Source organism: Streptopelia decaocto (genome assembly GCF_964273445.1).
Source record: "Streptopelia decaocto genome assembly, chromosome: 12".
In the NCBI taxonomy this organism is placed as follows: Eukaryota; Metazoa; Chordata; class Aves; order Columbiformes; family Columbidae; genus Streptopelia; species Streptopelia decaocto.
In genome coordinates, this window is record NC_138667.1 from 10,899,221 (window position 1) to 10,919,626 (window position 20,406).

The 20,406-nt window shown below is 40.2% G+C and overlaps 1 protein-coding gene across 2 annotated transcripts in view; it reads left to right on the top strand.

The window, feature by feature from the left end:
* Positions 1-18,701, top strand: part of FSTL4 (follistatin like 4) — a 406,465-nt gene extending 387,764 nt beyond the window's left edge. For both annotated transcript variants that reach the window (XM_082063280.1, XM_082063281.1), the window contains exons 11-15: positions 5,148-5,266; positions 8,126-8,275; positions 8,838-8,945; positions 11,985-12,094; positions 15,227-18,701. In XM_082063280.1, coding sequence (XP_081919406.1) covers positions 5,148-5,266; positions 8,126-8,275; positions 8,838-8,945; positions 11,985-12,094; positions 15,227-15,929 — 1,190 coding nt within the window. In that variant the 3' untranslated portion in view covers positions 15,930-18,701. The remainder of the gene's footprint in view (positions 1-5,147; positions 5,267-8,125; positions 8,276-8,837; positions 8,946-11,984; positions 12,095-15,226) is intronic.
* Positions 18,702-20,406: the final 1,705 nt, after the last annotated feature.

A 20,406-nucleotide genomic window follows, 5' to 3' on the forward strand; every position in this document is an offset into this window, starting at 1 on the left:
CGGGCTTCTGAAAGATGTCAAGTTTGCTTATTGTACAGAAAATCACAGCCTGTACCATACGTCCAGTTACATTCAAAGGTAACATCATCTCTTTAGTAAGACTTTGATCTTTGCACAGGCTAAAGTTGACTGCATTTCAGTGAGGATTTTTCCCATGTCAGAGTTCCAGAATTGTCTCTAAAAGGAGCAAATGTATTTAGAACTATCTGTCTTTCCTGATATTTTATTTGAATTAATGTTGCAGAGTTTTCACAAATTAAACAGTTCATGTAAACATGAGTATTAATTCAGTTACTTGCTGCAATGAAAATTTTGACATTGTTTTATTGTTTTTTTTTTCTTTTCTTGATTATTTTCTGGCTTTCCCAATTTTCTGATGCTGCAGTTGCAAACATACTGTGGCGAGAGGAAGGTACTGCAGTAAAGTTCTTTTGTCGTAGTGATAATGTGCTTGTCTGCTTTAATAATTCCATGATGGGCCATTCTGCACTGACTTGCCACTAACTCTATCAACTTTCACAGTTACCAGATTAAGTACAGACTATACATTTAAAAGCTAAATTATTCAAATAAGAGATGTCATGCTCATAATATAAATTGTACATATAACTTCTTATATTTTCCTACTATGAAATACTAGGTGACTGTAAAATATATTAAAATGTGAATTTTATATAAACTGCCACCAGTGCAAGTAGCCAGAGATTCTCAAGCTGCATTAACAATTGCACAAGTGTCAGAAGTCCTCCAAAATTACCATAATTGAACAAGTAAGGCATAAATTCAATACACTGCATTTTTAAACAAGTAATTCAGGCTCTTCCTCCTCAGTAGCACATATTGATGTTTACTAGGTGAGCAACAGAAATTGTGTTCTTGACTGTATAGAAAAAAAACAAAAAACAAAAAACAACACAAACCCACAACAGGTTTTGCTTCCTTCTATCCTTTAATCGATGCAGGGTAAAGGTTGTCCTATTTCTCCTTGTTTTAATTGGCAGTTAAGATCTCTAGTTTGATCAAATTGATAGTGTGCCCTGCACAAGGTCAACTTCTGTGTATCTTGGAAGGCAAATTAGAAAAAAAAATCCTAAACAGCTAGTTAACTCAAAAAATATTATGGAGGCACTTGAAATGAAAAGATATTTGATTCTGTGCGTGCTCGTGCTGTCATAATTTCCCAAACACCCAGTAAGATGCATCAAGCAGAGGCCCAAGGAGCTCTGGAGCAGCTCACCCATCTGCCTCTGTAGATCTGGTACCCAGGGCACAGCCGGGGACCTCCTGGCACCAGCGGCTGCAAGCAGGGTCTCCGCTCACTGGAGGAAGGTTCTTGGGTTGAAAACCAGGCATAAGCCAGTTCTTTTGTCTGTCAGTTGCATAAGAGGAAGCTGGGACCTCAGTGTCCTTCTATCCTTGTGGGGAAGGTCTCTTCTGCTTCATGCCTTTTGTTTGGAGCTTTCTGCTTCGCTGTGGCTTGGCCCAAAGGATTTGAGGAGCACAAGGAAAGTGCGAGCCCTTAGTGACCGGTGCTACCTTGGCCTGATGCGTACCTCTTGTCCCGCTCTTGTAGATTTGTGCACACAGCAAATGCAGCCACTTGGAGGTCACGAGACATGGGGCAGCCACTTAAGACAGTTCTCCAGCACTTATTCCGAAATGTGCCACCTGCAAGTGCCTGCTGCACTCTTAACTGCTAATGTTCTTCTAAATGGCATTATGGGCACTGAGAATTGCTATTTCCCGTCTGCTTCAAAGTGAAAACTCTATTGCATCTAATCAGTCCAGCATCATCTGCATGGTGCTACATGGCTCTTCATATACTGCATCCCCTATGCTCCTTTTTAAAGAAAGTACTTGGATAACTCTACCAGATGTAGAAGTACAGTAATATTTAAAGAAGAGCTAAGAAGTTGGTTGCAGAAAGTCTTATTATAATTCTGCTGGACATTATGGACTTGCTGCTTGTCAACCTTGCACATTTGAAATAAAAGCATGAGTAATGTACAGGGAAAACATGGGCAGTAAATGCAGATGTACTATTGATGTTCCTAAACAATGCTATCTTTAGAGCAGGTTTATTCCCCTGCCTGTGTTGTTCTATAGTATTTGATCAGCACATTTTTTTTTAGAAAAAGAATCCATTGAACATACTTTAGCATGTGGAATCTTGACACAGAAAAAGCTGGAAGAGAGGAACAATATTTTGTTTTTACATTTTAACATATTCTTTCAATTCTGTTAAAATGAAAACTTATGTGTAAGTAGCAGTATTATCAAATGGATTGGTAGACTAGAGCTCCTTTGAAATGATCACGTCCTCATGCCCACAAGGTCTGTAGTAACTAAAGCTATCGGGACCATGCCTACACAGAATATTGCATAGAACAAGCTTTTTTCTGCAAGTAAGTTTTAACACAAGTAATTGGTCATTTTTAAAAGTCTATCAGGCTGTTCTCAAAACCTTTCACAAATCATTCACAAGTGAAACCTCAAGAAATGAGTGCACATAGCATGGCCAGCCATTAAACATGGACCTGAAAGCACATGCAGTATTTACTCAATGTACAAACTACTTTTTAATTGTGTACAAAAAATACTATGAGTAGCCCAAATGTGAGGTAGAGATTTTTTCATGCCAATGTTCATTTTTGCGGTGAATGTTGTTTTTTATCATGCCAGTGGGCAATCATCAGTTATATGAATGCATGCACTTAAAAAGCTGAAAGCCTTTTTGTTACCAAATTAAAGTTCTAAAACGCTTCCAAGCATTTAGATTAAATTGAGGAAAATTATTGGAGTATCAGAAGAGAATATTCCATGGTGACACATTCTCCCTTTTATCTCAAAGGAGGGAAATACAAATGCACACTCAGATGGAGGTTGTATTCCTCAAAGAAAGAAAACTCTTCTTGTCATTAGCTGTCCTCCTGAAGTGTTTAAAAAAATAAACATTTTAGAGTCAACTTCATCTGCAATGGTTCAGATAAGAACAGTGCAGTTTAGGAGACCCTCCCCATTCTTATTGGCATTTTGGGGTTTGGTTTTTGTTTTTTTTTTTTTTTGTTATACAGATTAAGTATGTTGCATTTTATAAAACCTTCAGCTTTTTAACTAGTTGCGTCATCCAACCTGAAATATCTTCAAATAAAGGGGGGAAAAAGTAAAACTGCTCCTCTTTAATCCTCTAGTTCCCAATGTAGTACCTGCCTCATTAGTTTAAATAACACAACTGAGCAAAGTTCTCCATTGCCCACCTCTGTACTGAAATAATTCCCTAGACTGAGGAGTTGTGGCAGTATAATCATGAGTGGAGTCTGTTTTACCGATGTCGATGAGATTGTTAGAGATGTACCCCAATCAAGACTTGGCCAATACTTTATAAGTCACAATAAAACATCTCCTTTGTCTATTAAAATCCTGCTTTATATAAACATTGGTGTAAAGTTTACGCTCTGAAAAAAAGTATTTTTAATTTAAATTGGTAAACTTCAAAAAAAGAGTACCTGAGTGCTATTAGCAATTTTTAGCCAGTCAGCAGGAAAACTTGCACTCATTTTAGTGTAAAATAAGTGATGGGACTTGCCAAGTCACTATATCTGCTGGGTAAATTTATTATCAAAATCTTAGTTTGGAAATACACTCTCATTGTAATAGGATCACCAGACAAAATCACACTACTATCCTGCATGAAAATAGTAATAAGCATCTTCACAATGGTCATAATTTGTTGCCTGCCTGTTTCCACTTTGTAGGATAAAAACCTTTACTTATGAAAATATGCGCACTCATTCCAGCCAGGGTTAAATTTGCCCTCTGATGTATTCACTCAAATCCTATCAAAGCAGATGGGGGTTGTGTGTGTGCTGTGAGCGTGGATTTTGGTCCAAAGTGCCCAAATGAAATGTTTTAACAATATACTTATGAAGAGTTAGCTCTTAGTCCATAAAGATAACTCAGTTCTCAATGGAAGTTCAGTATGTTTTTTTTCTACACGCATGATCCCACACAAACGTATTTATCCAAATTATACGTCTTTACTGTGAAGTTTTCCTGTGATGATTTAGACCTCAATCCTGCAAACACTTAAGAGACGTGAGAAGCTCTGCAGATGTGAGCTGGCACAAACCAATCAAGGGAATCATAACACTGAACCTTGTTCAGATCTGTAGAACTAGGACCTTATTTCACCATGGGTAAAACGTAATTAATTACAAATTATCACATCACCATATCGTTGGCAGATAAGTGCACTATCAGCATCACAGGGGGTGACAGTGGTCATTGCAAACACATACTGGTGGCAATGTGAAAAAGATGAAATGGTGCTTGGATCTTTCTAACTAGAGTGTTTGAAAAGATCCTGAACATTTCTTACAGATGCTCATTACGGCAATTGCATGTAGCTGAAGAACAGCTAAATAATCTGTGTTTTAAGGCATTTCTGCATGACAGAAATGAGAAAATATGATCTCGTAACAGCAAAGCAATGACAGGTAGTTTTCCAAATCTCCTGGAATGCCCCAGTTGGATAAATGAGTGCTATTGCAATGCTGAACTACTCCACATTTGTGAATTACAGTTTGCAAGATTTCAAAAATGTATTTGTTTTGGTGGCCATGGTTAGCTGAAGAAAACAGAGACTGTATTTTCATTCATGAAACAGATGTTAAACACATTGATTTTTGCATTGCGGTTACAAGAAATCAAGTAAACTGTTACAAACCAACTTTTAGCTTAATTTTAACAACAGCTTCTCAGTTCTCAAATTATTAGCAAGCTATTTTTAAGTAAAACATTAAAAAAACCTAAGTTATAATCTGAGGGAGCTACAGTGTAATATGGGGGCTTCTTTTGACCAAAGCCTGCTTTGGTACAAATGCACACGACCCAAACATAGTTATCTGCATGCAACCGCCACCAAGGCAATGCATTTTTGAATGTGTCTGTACCTCTTCACTCCTTGAAGCCCTCATTGTGACATGAAATTTGATTTTGTGAATGCACCAACTATATCCAAATGGCCAACTTCTGTCTAAGGCAGATTTTGTTTGTTGGGGGAGGAGGGAGAGGTTTTTAAAAAAGTCCTAACAGCTATAGAAGCATAAAAAAGAATTCCTGCTCCTTTTGCTTTATCCCCCTTCAAGGCCTGAGTGTTGGGAATATGTTCTATGTCTTTTCCGATGATGGGATCACAGTCCTTCAGCCAAACGAATGTGAAATCCAGAGACACATCAGGCCCGAAGAGAGGATTTTCACAAGTTATGTAAGTCCTAAACCCGACAGCTGGGAAACTTTCTCTTAATCTCTTCAAAGGTTGTTATTGCTGAAGGACACAGGGATTTTGGAGCTTGATGAGCTTTGTGTGGCATCCCTGAGGTTTATCATCTTCTCTTCTTGAAAATTAAGGGGTCCACATATGTAATAAGACAGTCATGGGGGATTACTGGCATGCTACAGAGACTTTGATGACAGTTATCATATCAAAATGTAGGCAAATATTTTCACTTGCCCTCTTTGACCTATTTACATATCCATGCCCAAAAGTTGTAACTGGGCTGTACAGAAAGTGTGAAACTCAATAGCAAGGAGATGCAGACATCACTCCATGGTGCTCACTGGCCCCTTTTACTGACAGCTCCATAGGCAAAGGAATGGGCTATTTTCTTCTCCTTAGAAATAGTTTCCCAGGTTAAACCGTGAGTAAGAGTGCACAGAGAATGGTTGTGCCATGCTGCTCCCCTGCCTCTTCTGCTCCTGAACCAGAGACCTGCACTGTCCTCATGTGCATTTTCTGCCAGTACTGAGTTTACCTAACCCTTGCTTTAGGAAATTGCAAGGAAAATTTGTTCAGGTGGCAGCGGACGTCAAGCACTGGCTCGCACACAGCGAAGCTCAATGTGGCACATGGGTAACACATGCCGGTAGGCCCTGGGAGGCCAGTGTTTTCAGTGACCTGTGCCGTGTACTCACACGTGGTAACACACAGCATGTATATACTCATGAAACTATCAAATCTCAGAAAATACAGGTGCTGAAATATATCCAGAAATGCTTTGTTAGTCACTCCATTATTCAGGTTTTTTTAAAAGGCTCAATTTGCAGGGGAAGCTGAGAATGCGGCTCCCTTCTGGAGAAAAGGGCTCAGCCTTGCTTTCAATTTTGGGAGCAATAAAAGGGCAGAACCACTATCATGAGCCCTGCAGGCCGGGTCAGGCTCTGCTACCATGGGCTAAGATCTTCCTGTGAGTCTGTATTCAGTATTTTTTAAAATCTCAATAAATTTGTGGTTGATACCGTTGTTTTTTTTTCCACTGGAGTATTGTAGTATACTTCACTTCAAATCCAGAGTGATGCTCACCCCAAGGCTGGTCCTTAGCATGAACTTATTAAGCCACACTTGAGCTGTAGCTACTCAAAGACAGGTATCTTGTGTTTCTTTTCCGAAGAGCTGTAAATATTGAAGAGGTGGTTCTGGAGAAACAGCTTGAAAAGAACAGAGGAGAGAGGGCACTTAAGGAAATAATGTCAGCACAGCGGTGGGCATAAAAAGGGATTTTTAACGTCATTACTTAGCTGCCTTTCAGAGAGATCTCTAAGGGTTTCCTACAGATATCCTAGGGCATTTTCCCTTGGTATACAGAGGATTGACTTATTTTTACTCCCTTTTCTCTTTTAGTATCTTGAGTGTTTGCCATGTAGACAGTGACACCAGCCTGCAACTTTAGGAGGGTTTCTCTACAACAGAGATTTCTTTATTTGCTGTTAGAAGGCACAAAATCAGACAGAGCAGCTGCAGCTGAACTCTGTAGCAGAAAGTCCGGTGACCTTTCCCTGCTTATGTTGGCTTTGGTGGATGTTGTGTTGTGAGAGCCCCAGCCCCAGGGCACAGGCGAGGAGGAGGAGGGCACTTCGGAGGCTGTTGGGTGTTTGGCCATTGTAACACGGCTGCTTCAAGCCCAAGGCTGGCTTTTGTAGCATAGTTTAGCTTGCAGTAGTGATGATCCCCAGCCTGGCTGGAGGGCAGAAAGGAACACACAGCCCAGCTGTTGAGTCTTGTATCTTCAACCCTTACACATGGTCTCCACCAAGGTACTGAACCAATGGACCTGGGCTGCTTTGAGGTGAAATCTTTTTATCCGGAATCATTACTCTGATACAGACCTGGTGTTGGCATTGCTTTTGCTGGTACCTTCTCTTTCCCCAAAAGAGTTCTGCTGCTCTAATCGCTGTCCTCACAAGGATGTTGTGCCATCATTTAAAGTGACCCAACTCTTGTATCAATAAGATTTAAGACCAACAGTTGTGCTCACTAAAATATATATGTGTTCATTTAGCTTTACCCTTGTTTCCACACTGCAGCCTGGTCCCACACAAATGTTCTTTCACATAAAACAACTCAACAGAAGGAAAAGCAATGAAGAGTAGCCAGCATGCAGGGGCTTGTTGGTGAGACCATGTGTGAGTCTTCAAACTGAGGGTACTGGTGAGCTCCCACTAAACCTAATATCAGTTTTGCAGAGAACTCAGTGAGTGAAGGATCAGAGACAAAATAAGGCGTCAGGCAGTTGTGAACAGGATTTGGTCCAAAGCAACAGCATTTGGTTCCTTTTGAACAGGGGAAGTGTCTACATTGAAGCAATAGGCTGTAGGATCCTACTTGTTTTGCTACCATTTCCCTGAGCACAAGCATCTTAGAGCATGCTCTCCTGAACTGAAAATGAAGGCTTTATGAAAAATATAAACCTGTGATTCAATTAATGTAAATCTCTGTTTTTTTCAAAGCACGGAGTGATATTTCTATTGCTAATAAATGCTGACAGCACTGCAAGTGTCAATGAACTGCAGTGTACTTCAAAAGACAGATCCATAGACTATGTGGTTATTTAAATTCAGCATGAGTTTGCAGGAGGTCCAGCTGGTTAATGTCATGGGGTAAAGCCAAGCTGCGGTGTGCTACCTGATAAAATAATTATTTCATGTTTTGCAGGAGAGAAAGGGGAAGAAATCATCTTAATGGAATCCCCACTGAGTTTTTTTCTATGATTTTCAAGGCTAAGCTTCTTTCTGCTGCAGGCCCTCAACTTGTAGAAATTAAACCTTTTCTCCTCTTTCTTTTTTTCAGGAAGAGATCTGTCCTAGAGGGGAAGGCGAAGGCACTCAGTCCTGCCTCTGGGCTTCAGCAGTCAATGTCAGAGACAAGTACATTTATGTGACACAGCCTAAGCAGAATAGAGTAATGATAATTGATATCCAGACTCAGAAAGCCATGCAGGTACTTACAAGGGGAATGCTTTATTCAGTGATGGCAAAATACTTTGATATGGGACAAAAAAAAGTAGATCTTTGCTCAGTGGATCTGCAGACATCACCCATGCTTTCACCCGTGAGTTTACACTTTTTGTAAACTCACTGGCAGGAAAAAGCCCTTTACAGACTGTTTGTCATCATCTTGGGGCTGCATCTGCAGCCAGGCTTGCAGCTAGCATGATAAAATAATGCTAGAATGAATTTCTGACTTACAGAGCCGCTGCCTGACCTCGGTTATAAGCAGGTTGGCAAGAATGAACTGGTGGGGGTATAATTCAAGCAAAAATTGTCCCCTGATATACTGGCTATAAGTAACAACAGAAGATGGAGTGATGTCTAGTTGGAAAACAGCACTGAGCAGCCAGATTTTTCTACTGCTGGTGCTGCTGCTGATCCCCCAGTTGATTTGGAGGTACTTGTGTGCAAAGCTGAGTGTAACAGTGAGAATGTCTGGAGTAAACTAATTCAGTGTTCGTCATGTGCATTTGGGTCACTACGTAAACACCTCTCTATTTTTTTTTTTTAAGTCCTTGGATGTTGACCCGTTACCAACCAAATTACATTATGACAAGTCCCATGACCAAGTCTGGGTGCTGAGCTGGGGTGACATGCGGAAATCCTCCCCAACACTGCAGGTAAGTCCTAGTGCACCCGAGCCTTTACCCTTACTTGGCTTGGCATCGTCGTTAGCAAGCTGGTGGCTGGTTGGTTGCAGGTAATTAACAGCATTTAATGGTCTCTATTTAAAGCTGCTCTTTCATTTGCATATCTAGTGTGTTCTATTCATCCCTCCTCCGTCCATCCTCACATATTTTTCCTGCTGTTTAATTTGGTTTTGAGCAATGGCTGTGCCATAGGCTGGCAGCAGGACTGCTTTGTTGCCAAGGTCTGTTTTGTTTAAGGCTGATGACAGAGCCAAGTGCTATAACACCGTACAGCAGGGGCTGGCAGCTGACTGCGAACGCTATGGACCTGCGATGCTCCAGGTCATTTGTGCAGCCTGTGCGAGCGCAGCTTCTTTCTCACTTGATTGAGGTCTAAAAGCAGCAGGTACCAAGAAGCCACAAAGAACACACTTTCTGCAGAAAAATCTGTTATTCTTTCGGCTATTGGTAGTGTTTTCATTGGAGGTGCAGGTCAGGCTGAGCAACACACTCAAGGTGGAGCCTAAGGCAGGGACTCTGTGTTCACTGCAGAGCTGCAGCACACCCTTCGCAGACATTATGATGACCTGCGAATTTTTCTCTCTGCAGAGTTTGGGAGCATTGCATGTAAAAAGAAACATTAAAAGGTGAATGAATTGTACTGTACCTCAATATTCATACCTCTTTCAGGATTACTAGCCTATCACCGTTATGCATTGATCAAAACCATCCTGTTCTTCAGTTTGGTAAAGGCATTTACCTCTTCTTGTCTTATACATAGGAGAAGTCCAGATTTTCTGCCAGTGCGCTAAATTGCTGCTTATTTTCTTTAAACTCATTTTGTCACTTGTGTCCCACAAGCCTTCATCCTCCTTTTGGATGATAGTGAAGCTTAATGTGGTAGAATTGTTCCTCACAGTAAAATGCAAAAAGGGGCTCCCTAGAGCATGAAAAGAAGCCCATAAACAGCAAACGTAAAACCTTGGGGACAAGCTCTGTTATTGGGTGTTGGTGTTTCCACTGGAGGGGTGCCAGGGAGCTCCCTGCAGCTGCTCCATGCTCAGCACCATCAGACCCACTGTTGATACTGGGCTCTCTGGGGCACAGTAATGCACGTAGATTTGGGCAACTAAAGTAGCTTCCATTTCTGGATTGCCCTGGAGGATTCACTCTTCAGTTGATGGTACAGAAACATAAAGTGCAGGCATCTGATGCGGCCTTTTGTTGCTGCTGTATGTCATATGACAGAGCTGACACGAGAGCTGATGTGATCCATCCAGACATACCCTTCCCTAGTAGTTATTTTCTGGCACTTACTGCCCAGCCTTTCTGGAAACAAAGGTGTCATGTGAATACTCCTTCTACCAGAAATGTTTGTGTCTAAGTTTGCATTAAAGCATTCCCCAACAGGCAGAGAAGAAGGGTGACTGTGCTTTCTGACCTAAAAACCTACAAATCTGGAGTCTGTGTTAGTCTGGGGCTGCCCAAGGCTTTGCTGGAGATGCTGCCCCATGAAGGTGGGATGAGCCGTCCCCACCAGCCACGTGCTCCATATGAGATACTGGCTGCAGCCTGTAGGTTTTAAATAGTAAGGAATGGACCAGCAACTCAACGTGGGCATTTTGAGGAAAATATGCCAGAAACAGAATAGAGGCAAATAAAGGAAGGTTTCTGAGGCAATTCCACCAGCTTGTCTCACCTGGGGACAAGTTTTCTGTACAGGGTCTAAGGAGACAAAATGGCTCTCTTTACCCTCCTGGACTTAATTTCTTCCATCCAGCTGTGAGAGGTTTCTGTAATTAAAGGAGAGATGGCACAAGCATGTGATTATTAAGAATAACACACCATCTGCACAGTTGGAAACTTGTTATAAGATTCCAGCTCTCAGATAGTCCTTTCTGTTACCTTTATGAAGTGCAGTTACACATGTAGAGAATGAGATTAGCGTCAGCATCAACAGATCTTTTCTTTTTACTGTCCGTCTTTCCCAAGAGGTGGGCGACAACTAATTTGGAAAAATCCATTCTTAAAACCTGCAGTTGTTAGTTGCAGACATGCAATAAAATATTTTTTTTTTAACAAAGATGCTACTGCATAGGTTGATCTCAGTTTCCACTCGTTCCTTGGCAGTCAGGGATTTATCAAACAACCCATGCAGCCAACTCACAGGATGCTGTTGTTTAGCCATTACTGGCTTATGGGAAGCAAATGTCTGGCTTTTTGAAAGCACTGTGTAAGAGTGGGCATCTTTCTTGAGCAATCTAATTGGAAGAAATCTAAATGGCATGACCAGAACATCTGTCTGAACTAAACCTTGTAGGGTTTTAGCATTTCCTTAATGAGTTATGTAGCTGTAAATTCAAAGTAACTACTGTTGCACATTAGAGCAGAAGTTCCTAATGAATGGGCTAAAGTCATCTTGAACCGAGCAAGCAATTTGAATATTTAACATTTTAATTATTGAAAAATTCCACGTCTCCTTTTCTGGAGCAATGGAGGAGCTGAGTGTCCGTGACATGGGGACAGCACGGGGAGGGGCGCACAGCCCAAGGGCCTGAATTGTATGTGGTGCAGTCCATGGATGAACAGTTCTTCAAAGTGATAATTAATTGCTGTGAGTTAGTGTTTGATCCTTCAAGCTGATAAATAATCACTGTGCATTTATGTGAGATTAATAAACATAACCATGAAATAAATGTTTATTTTAGACAGCGGGGAATAAATTGTTGTGGTCTTAGCGTTGTTGTACTATTTCAGCTCCTGCATGATGGCTCTTTCTCAAGATATAAACATGGTACGAAAGTAGAATTTTGTACTTACCTTACAAATGTCAAGCCTCAGATACTATTTATTAGCACACCTTTTTCCAGAGAGCTACACCAAACAATATTTTGAAGTTATTAGTCAGTTTTAGTCTTCTACATCCCTGGGAAAAGCCACTCCGTACCGTGCATGACTATGGAATCTGTATGTACATTTTGCCTTACTTGCTGCTTTTCTTGTACCCAACCTGGTGTGTATTTATTGTAGGTAATACCAGAAGCAAGTGCAGGGGAGGATCAGCATGTTATCCGTACACCGTTTGAAGGAGTGGATGATTTTTTTATACCACCTACAAATCTTATTATTAATCATGTTAGGTAAGAAATTATCTTAATGAATAGCAACAGTGACCATGCTGCTTTCTTCTAGTGGGCATCCTTCTAATAATCTTACAGCACTTGACAACTGTTAATGAGTGAATTTGTGATCAAACTAACCACTCTTATTCCCATTTTCACGTATGAAATGGAGAAATGGTTGAGCAAATTACCTGTAGTTATTCAGTGAATCAATGGAAACACAAGAAACAAACCTGGACTTCCCTCAGACCGTCCGCAGGTGTCCAAACCTCAGGCTGGTCAGTGATGGCTCCTTGCAGCAAAGCGAGACACGCTGCCCAGGGTTGCTTGTGCCAGGAATTCGATGGCCGGAAAACTGCCTTCCCTCCTCAAAACCGCTTTGTGTATTTGGGCAGAAACCCGTGTCAAAGATTTATGGCCTGAAGTGGTAAAAGTTTACTCTACCTGAAGCATGAAGCATGGTCCTGCCACGTGTTTTCAACTATTTACTTGTTCAAATATTGGATCTCTTTGTGAGGTGTATGGTTTGAGCAGAAAAATGGTATGCACTGCATATTAAAAAAGACACCTCTATAAACCATCAGTTTTGAATGTTAATGTGATGTAGTAGTTAATGAGATTGTATAACTAACATACTAATTACTTGGAATAGTACTGGCTGCTTCCCAAGCAGGCACTGGAAGCCTCCCATTAACATTATAAAAATTGATGGTAATGGCACAGCAATTTACTCTATTCTTACCATGTTATAACAACTGTTTAACCATCTTCTGTCTCCAGTATAGTTTAACTAAGTTCAACACTCAAAAAATCATAGTGTAACTCCTTACATTAATCTTAAGTTCCCTGCAGTGAACACTGAAGACAGGGAGGTCACACTTAAATGATTATGTGTTGAATCTGATCCAAAATAAATAACTTTGTTTCCCGAAACACAAAATAATGAGACATACTTCATGGTTGTCATTCTTAATTTTTCCCTACCTCATTTTTCCAGTTCACTTTCAAAATATCATTCTGACTAATAGTAGTGTCAGGAGGTAGGTGCCTCTGCTGAATGCTAAAGCTGATGAGAAGGTATGGTCTGGGTTCAAAGACAGAATGGTGGAACAATTCTGTTTCTTTTTTGTTTGTTTTGTTGTCTTTTTTGCTTCAGTGTGATTAATCGACTGTATAGAGATGTTCTTCCTTAAGATATATTAAATGTAGATAATTGTCCATAGCTTTCGATGCACAAAGCAGAGAATGCTGTGCCTAATTTCCTATTTCATTTGTTCAGGGCCAGGTCTTTGTCCGTTCTCTCTCACCCTCAGCACAGAAAAATAATTGCTCACAGTCTAATGAGGCTTACTGAGATCACGTTCTAAATTCTCCACTAAGAAACAATAAATGGCAATACCAGCATTTCCCAGGAAGGTGTATATTTAAGCAATCTCTTCCACCAGTCAAAAAATATTTGTATGCAAATGTTCCTGCATATGTATTTCAGCTGCCTGTTATTTCAGATGGATATCTAGGAATGTATCCATTTTTATTAGTTCCCAGGGTAGATTGTTGTCTATTAAAAACTCTCTAAGTGCAAAGTTTTCTTTGAGATTTCAGATCACAGATTTCATGCAAGCGCTGCACCTCTTCTGCAGCCGTGTGCACATAAAACACGTTCTGACCCAGTTTTTTAAATTAGAGTTTATGATAAGAACCATTTTTTAACTTCTTCAGGCATTTGGCCAAGCATTAAGGAAGTCTTGGGAAAAAATACTGTAAGGGAAAGCATTTTTTAAAGTGTACTTAAAATGCATTCATCCAGGAGAAATACAAGTGTCATATCCAATTTCTGCACACACAGTGCACTATGACTCTCCACTGCAGATATTTTCTGAAGTTTCTAATGGATGCGAGTATAATGAGAAAATGAAAGGCTTGGCCCAGTGATTTTCATGGGATCATACACTACATTGACTTGTTCTTTAGAAGTGAAATCATTGCTGAGTGTCTCATTGACAAATGGATTAAGAATAAAGAAATAAACCCAGTGTTTTAAGCAAAATATATATTATCTGTGCACAAGCACGTTATCCTCCATATTTCACAAAGCAATTTTACATCTTTCAGAGAAGAGATACAAAACTAAGCATTCACTTCATTTCCTTCTGTCTGCATTGAACGGATGAAAAGATACTCAATGTAGAATTAGTTTTTGTCAGTCAGTATCAGTGACCTGCGAACCCAGGGGAACACAAACAGGCTGTTTCTATAGGCTCCCTCTCAAATTAAGCAGAAACCTTTCTTGGCTATTCTTGACCTTTTCTTGTCTTCAGCAAAAGGTCAGATGTGCTGCAGCATATATCTTTTACAGAACATTTCTTCTCTGCTCGTTGTTGTCTGCCCTCTCTTGAGGCAGAAAGTAAAGACACAGTTTCTTCAGCTCACCCAGGCTGGTTTTGTTCCTCAATAAATGTTTTACACCTTCCCTGGGCTGTGGGACAGTGCTTAACACAAGTCTGTTCTACACCTCAGCTTTACCAGCTTCTGCAATGGTCCCCAGGTCCCAGGGGTAGCAAATGTGCATCACAGCTGCCATCTGATGCTGTAATTTAAGAGATGAGGTTGTACATGGTCTTCACTCAATGGTTATACATGCAGCTCAAAATCATTTTCTGGCCCCAGCCTGGCTGGGATGTGCTTTATTTTGAACAGTTATCTATTTTGAGATTTAAGAAGTCTTGAGTACTTCACAGTATGTTTGGGATTGGATTACTTATTGAATTACATCTCTTTAAACCTGAAACAGATTAGGTACAAAACTGGTCAACACTAACCTACAAAACACCTGAGCCTTAATATAATTCCTATTGTCTTGTCTGTTGGTCTAGCCAAGAAAAGGCTTCAGCTCTTGAAGATGTTATTTAAATACTCAAGCACATATTCAAGCTTCCAGGATCAGGCTGCTAGTTTTAACTGATATATATACTTCGTTTTAGCACTTTTTAGAAGCACTGAGAGAGATTTCTTACAGAAAAGAGACAGCAGTATTGCACACACTTACGAAACCAACAGGGTAGAGTTTCCTGGTTGTGCTGACTTTCATCTTTTCTCAAGCATATCACTGTGTCTCCAGAGATGACTTCAGTGTCATGTTTTCTATTTCAGGTTTGGCTTCATCTTTAACAAATCAAAATCTGCAGTTCACAAAATTGACCTGGAAACTGTGACCCACATCAAGACTATCAACTTCAAAAACCATAACTGCGTACCACAGACCATGGCTTATACCCACCTGGGCGGTTACTTCTTTGTCCAGTGCAGGAGAAATAGGTCAGTGGCTGCGTCACCGCAGCTTATTATTGACAGTGTGACCGATGCTGTCATTGGTCCCAACAGCGACGTGTCGGGCACACCATACATCTCACCAGACGGACGGTATTTGGTCAGCGCGGATGAAGACAGTGGCAGGATCAAAGTCCAGGCGCTAACTGTCCAAGGGGAAATCAAGTTGATTTATGACTTACAAACAAACATACATGTATCTGATCTGACATTTCAACCCTCTTTCACTGAAGGTAATCAGTACTATATATATGCTACTTCACATTTGCAAACAGATGTGCTTTTTGTAGAGCTGTCAACGGGGAAAATGAATGTACTGAAGAATTTAAAAGACCCCATCACATCCAAAGACTGGCCTTGGAGCAACTACAACAGAATTGTGAAAGACAGTGGATTATTTGGACAGTATCTCATTACACCAGCTAAAGATTCCTTGTTTGTTATAAATGGGAGGCAAAATACTTTACGCTGTGAGGTTTCAGGTATAAGGAGGGGTAACACAGTGGTCTGGGTTGGAGAGGTATGAAAGGGCAATAGCAGTAGAGCCTTCGTCAGGCAAGTACCAGTTGGACCTTTACACTGCAACAAATGAGCAGTAGCATTGTATATTTTTACACTGGGGAAAAAAAAAAAAAGAAAAAAAATAAAGAAAAAAACCCCTGTATAGGCTTCATGGTACAACACTGGTCTACTTGCAAGTTTTCTAATATAAGGTATGCTCTGCTAATAAGGAAGTGGTTTTGAAGGAATATTTTTTATTTGTGAGTATGATTTGTGGTTATGAGAAAAATGCTGGGAAGTGAATAATATCTCCACTGAGAGATCGTATAAGCCACGAAACCTAGTGATTCCGTAGAACAAAACAGATTTTGACTTTCCGTACTGAGGAGCTTTTATGTTATGTTCAAGCCATCCTTTTTCTTTCCTGTATCCCTTGCCCGTTAGCTGTGCTGAATATCCCACCCCGACACAGAAGCAGTGACCGCAGTTAAAATTCACCTTCGGATGATGAGGGAAAATAAGCATCAGAGAGCAGTTTTCAAGCCACAGAAACCTAGGAGAGCGATTTAATGAAAACTGATCCATTTTCTCTGCAGGATGGCTTTGGGAGGATTCACGGATGTGATTTCAGAAGGCGGCTTAACAGAAATAGTAACTGTCAGCTCGCTTGCTTCTGCGCTTAATTTTGCTCTTGGTACTACTGAAGGCAATGTTAATGAGTCCCCCCTCTTCTAATGCGTATTTGTGTGATCATATTTGTGAAATTTGGCATGAAATATCTAGGCCATTAGAGTGGGTAAAAAAAAAACACTGAGCAGGGGTCAGAGTTTGTAAAAAATTTTATTGAGAGGGGGGCATTAGCCTTTCAGCAGCTTGTGACTGCGGTCAGCTTGGGCACAATATGCAAAATCTGCTCTTCAGGGCCAGAGAATTAGTTACGGTTATTCCCATAGGAGGCAGCAACACTTCTAGAAATTGTTGGTTTCTCTCATTAAATATTTACTAGCACTGAATTCACTTGGTTCTTCATAAAATAATGGCTACAATGACAAAGAGTATTTTTAATAGAAAACTCACTCATTTTCTGGTCATAGCCTTAATTTGACTGTTTCTTTTCAGACATCCTAAGAAACAATTTTTCTTTGTGATTTTTTTTTTCCCATTTAGAGTACACTTGTTTATAGCCAATTATCTTTTAGTCACGAGCAAAGAGATTGATGTAAAACCAGCTGGGTTACCCTAGAATGCAACAGCTGGCATTGAGAAATTTCAGTTGATTTCCTATTAAAAATACAGATCCATTTGCACATTTGGAAGATATAAAAACTTTTCTTGTTGCCTTTTTGTAACTTTCTATGTCCATCACCATGAAGTAATCAGGGCAAGAGCAACTTTGGCTCATGCAAACCAGGCGAGCTCCACTGCCACCATCAGTGGGCGCATCCGAGCTGTTGTATCCCACATAATGCTTTGAAAATGTGGTCTTGATGTTGGTGAGAACTCTCAAGATAAACATCTGTCATATCGGAGGCACCCATTGGCCTTCTGAAAGATTCAGCTCGTTTTGCAAATGACCTTGTTGCCCAGAGTTTGGACGGCAGCAGCTACTGAATGCACGCAGTGAGATGCAGTGGCACGGTAATTATTTTTCTCCACAGATGCTTAAAGTCACCCATTTCACAATGCACACAGAGCGGTTTTAAATGAGAAGGATGCAGACTGACACTGGTAATCTTTGCTTAAACTTTTACCAAAAGAGTAGCATTTTAGCATTGCTGTAGACCTGAAGTAATTTAAACGATTTTGGTTCTATAGAGAACATATAAAAATCTGTTCAGACAAACGAAGAAGGGGAGCTGAATCCTATGAATTCATTAAACGTGGAGTCCTTGAAACTGCCCTTCAATACCCATAGGCTGGAACCTACATCTCTTTTCACTTATGAGCCATAGCGGTTGGAAGATACTATCCCATCATGGCAATGCAGATGTACAGAACAGATTGCTGTAGCTTTCCTTTAGCAATGCATGGTGTCTATGATTTTCTACTCATCCGATTAGGAAACATACCCATGTCAAGGAAAGGAGAAGACCAGCTTTGTAAGTACCTTTATATATGCACAACTCCTTTCTTGAACAAAGCTGTATCCATATGTTGCAGTCATCCTAAATGTGTTTTACCAAGGCCAAACACTGCTCTAGTGTTATCTTTTATGACTTCTTGAATATTTTATTATGCCTATGTTAAGTTTCCCTGTAGAGACGCTCATTGTGTCATAGATCAAGCAAATATTACTTTTTTAAGAATATTTAAAAAACCCTGTATATATCTGTTCAGGTAAATATTCTTGAGGCTGGTTTATATATAGGCTGTGAAAGATGTGTAACAGACCTCACTTCTTCCTGTTTGTTGCAAAATATTGGAATAGCGTTCACTTGAAAAATCCCACTTGGACCTTCCAAAGATGTTCCATTTCTTCCCTCTTCAGCCCAAGTTCTGGTGATGTGTTTTCCAAATTATCCTAATGGTTATATATATATAATACTTAGAAAATGAAGTACAACTTAGATTGTACACACTACTTGTGAACAGTTCCAATGACAGTCAAATCTGACATTAAAGTGCTGCACATTTGTTACTCTGATTTTATTTTTTTTATGACACAGAAATTTTATATATACTCAGAAAATGTTTCAACTTATTTTTGCCTTTCAGCTCTGTCAAAAAGAGACTATGTTTCCTGCTTTGTAGATTCTTTCCCACTCCCCTTGTGTTCTCCACCAATTCACAAGTAATTCCTAGCTAATAAATTAACTAGTCACAGTAATTAATTGAATTTAAATTGAATTAATGACCACTTGGTTATCCTGTAACACTCATAAATCAGTTGGGTGTTCTGACACTAGAATAATGGAAGAAATAGTCCCTAGTTGACATAAGGCTCTAGTCCCAAGATCAGATGCATTTTCCATTCGTTGTTGAGGTTAAACAGCAGTATAATGGAAATACTGTTTTGTCTTTGTATTTCTCTTAGTATTTTCACTTTCTGAATGAGTGTGAGTTTTTACATAACATTTTTAAGTACGCAGTTGAATGACTTTTTACAAACTGTCCACTTTTAAATTGGAGAGAAAACTAGTGAGTGCCTTAATTTGAGATCTGTGGCAATAATCAGTATATTATTTAAGACTTTGATTTTTTTTTTATTAACCACTACTGAGAAAAAAAAAAAATCAACAAAAGTCCCAAACTAATTCAGTGGGCAGAGGCGGGCATGTCCACAGGATGGGTGGGAGATGGGAAACTGCTCAGTAACCCCTGCAAAAGGGGCTGGGGGAGAGGGCGGGGGGGGCTCTTAAAAACCACACACCTTGAAGAAATTGGGCTGTGTGGTTGTGTTGACCTTCCACAAACACGGCTTTGCCCAAGAGACACACGAGTCCTGATGACCTATTGACAAGTACCTATTTACTTGATTTGTACCACGATTAGGTCTTAATTGCTAGAGTGCCCAGTAGAGTGTTCGGTACTGCGCAAAACAGATAAAAAGGCCAAGATCTCAATCCTGTAAGGAGATAATGACTAATTCCGTGTACAACCCTGCAGCAGGTCAACAAAATGAGCAGGAAAGCAGGAACTGAGGCTGGGGGAGATGTAGGAGTTGATGTGAGTGCAAGAACCTGGTTATTCATCAAAGACACAGGCATGCCACGATGCCCGTATGCTTTATTTTCCCTAATAACCCCTTTATCCCTCCCTATTCAGAGCTTTATTTTAAGTGAACATCCCGGTGGTTACATCCATAGCTGTTGCTTCTCTTCATCAAACTCTTGGGAATCTGTGACACTCGACCCTAAGGGTCTTGTGGCTCAACACCTCATGCCCAGATAATTTCTTCCCTAGAACACCTGGAGGCAAATCCTTATTCTGATGAAGAGCATCCCATAAGGCAAGCAGCGAGAGCCCGCTTTCCAAACTGGATCGCAACTCCCTCTCTACCTCCCATCTGAAACCTGCATTTGTCACTTGACTCACCACTCTGCACATTTTCTCTTGGGACAGCAAAAACAAACAAACAAAAAAACCCCAAACAAAACAAACAAACAGAAAAAAAACAACACACACACACAATAAAAAAAAAAACCCAACCTACAATACAGTTAGGTCATGGCAAACAAAACAGAGATCAATGTTATATTTGCCTCTTCTAGTGCTGCTACTTGCCCCTAATAGATCATCTACCCCCAGCCTGTGTGTGTTTCTTTTATATAAGAGATGGTGCAATGATATTTGGTGTTGAGGACAGGAGAAATTCCCAGCCAAGCACAGGGAGCCTGGGAAGAGAGAGCGCTTGTATCTCCTAGACGAATGTCCTGAAATGTCACCTTTCTTTCTAACCTGTCTCCACAAGAGGGTTAGTTCTTTTTTAATGATGATCTCTAAAAATAAAGAACAAAATCGCGAAGTTATGAGGATTTTTTAAATTACCCTGAAAAACAGGG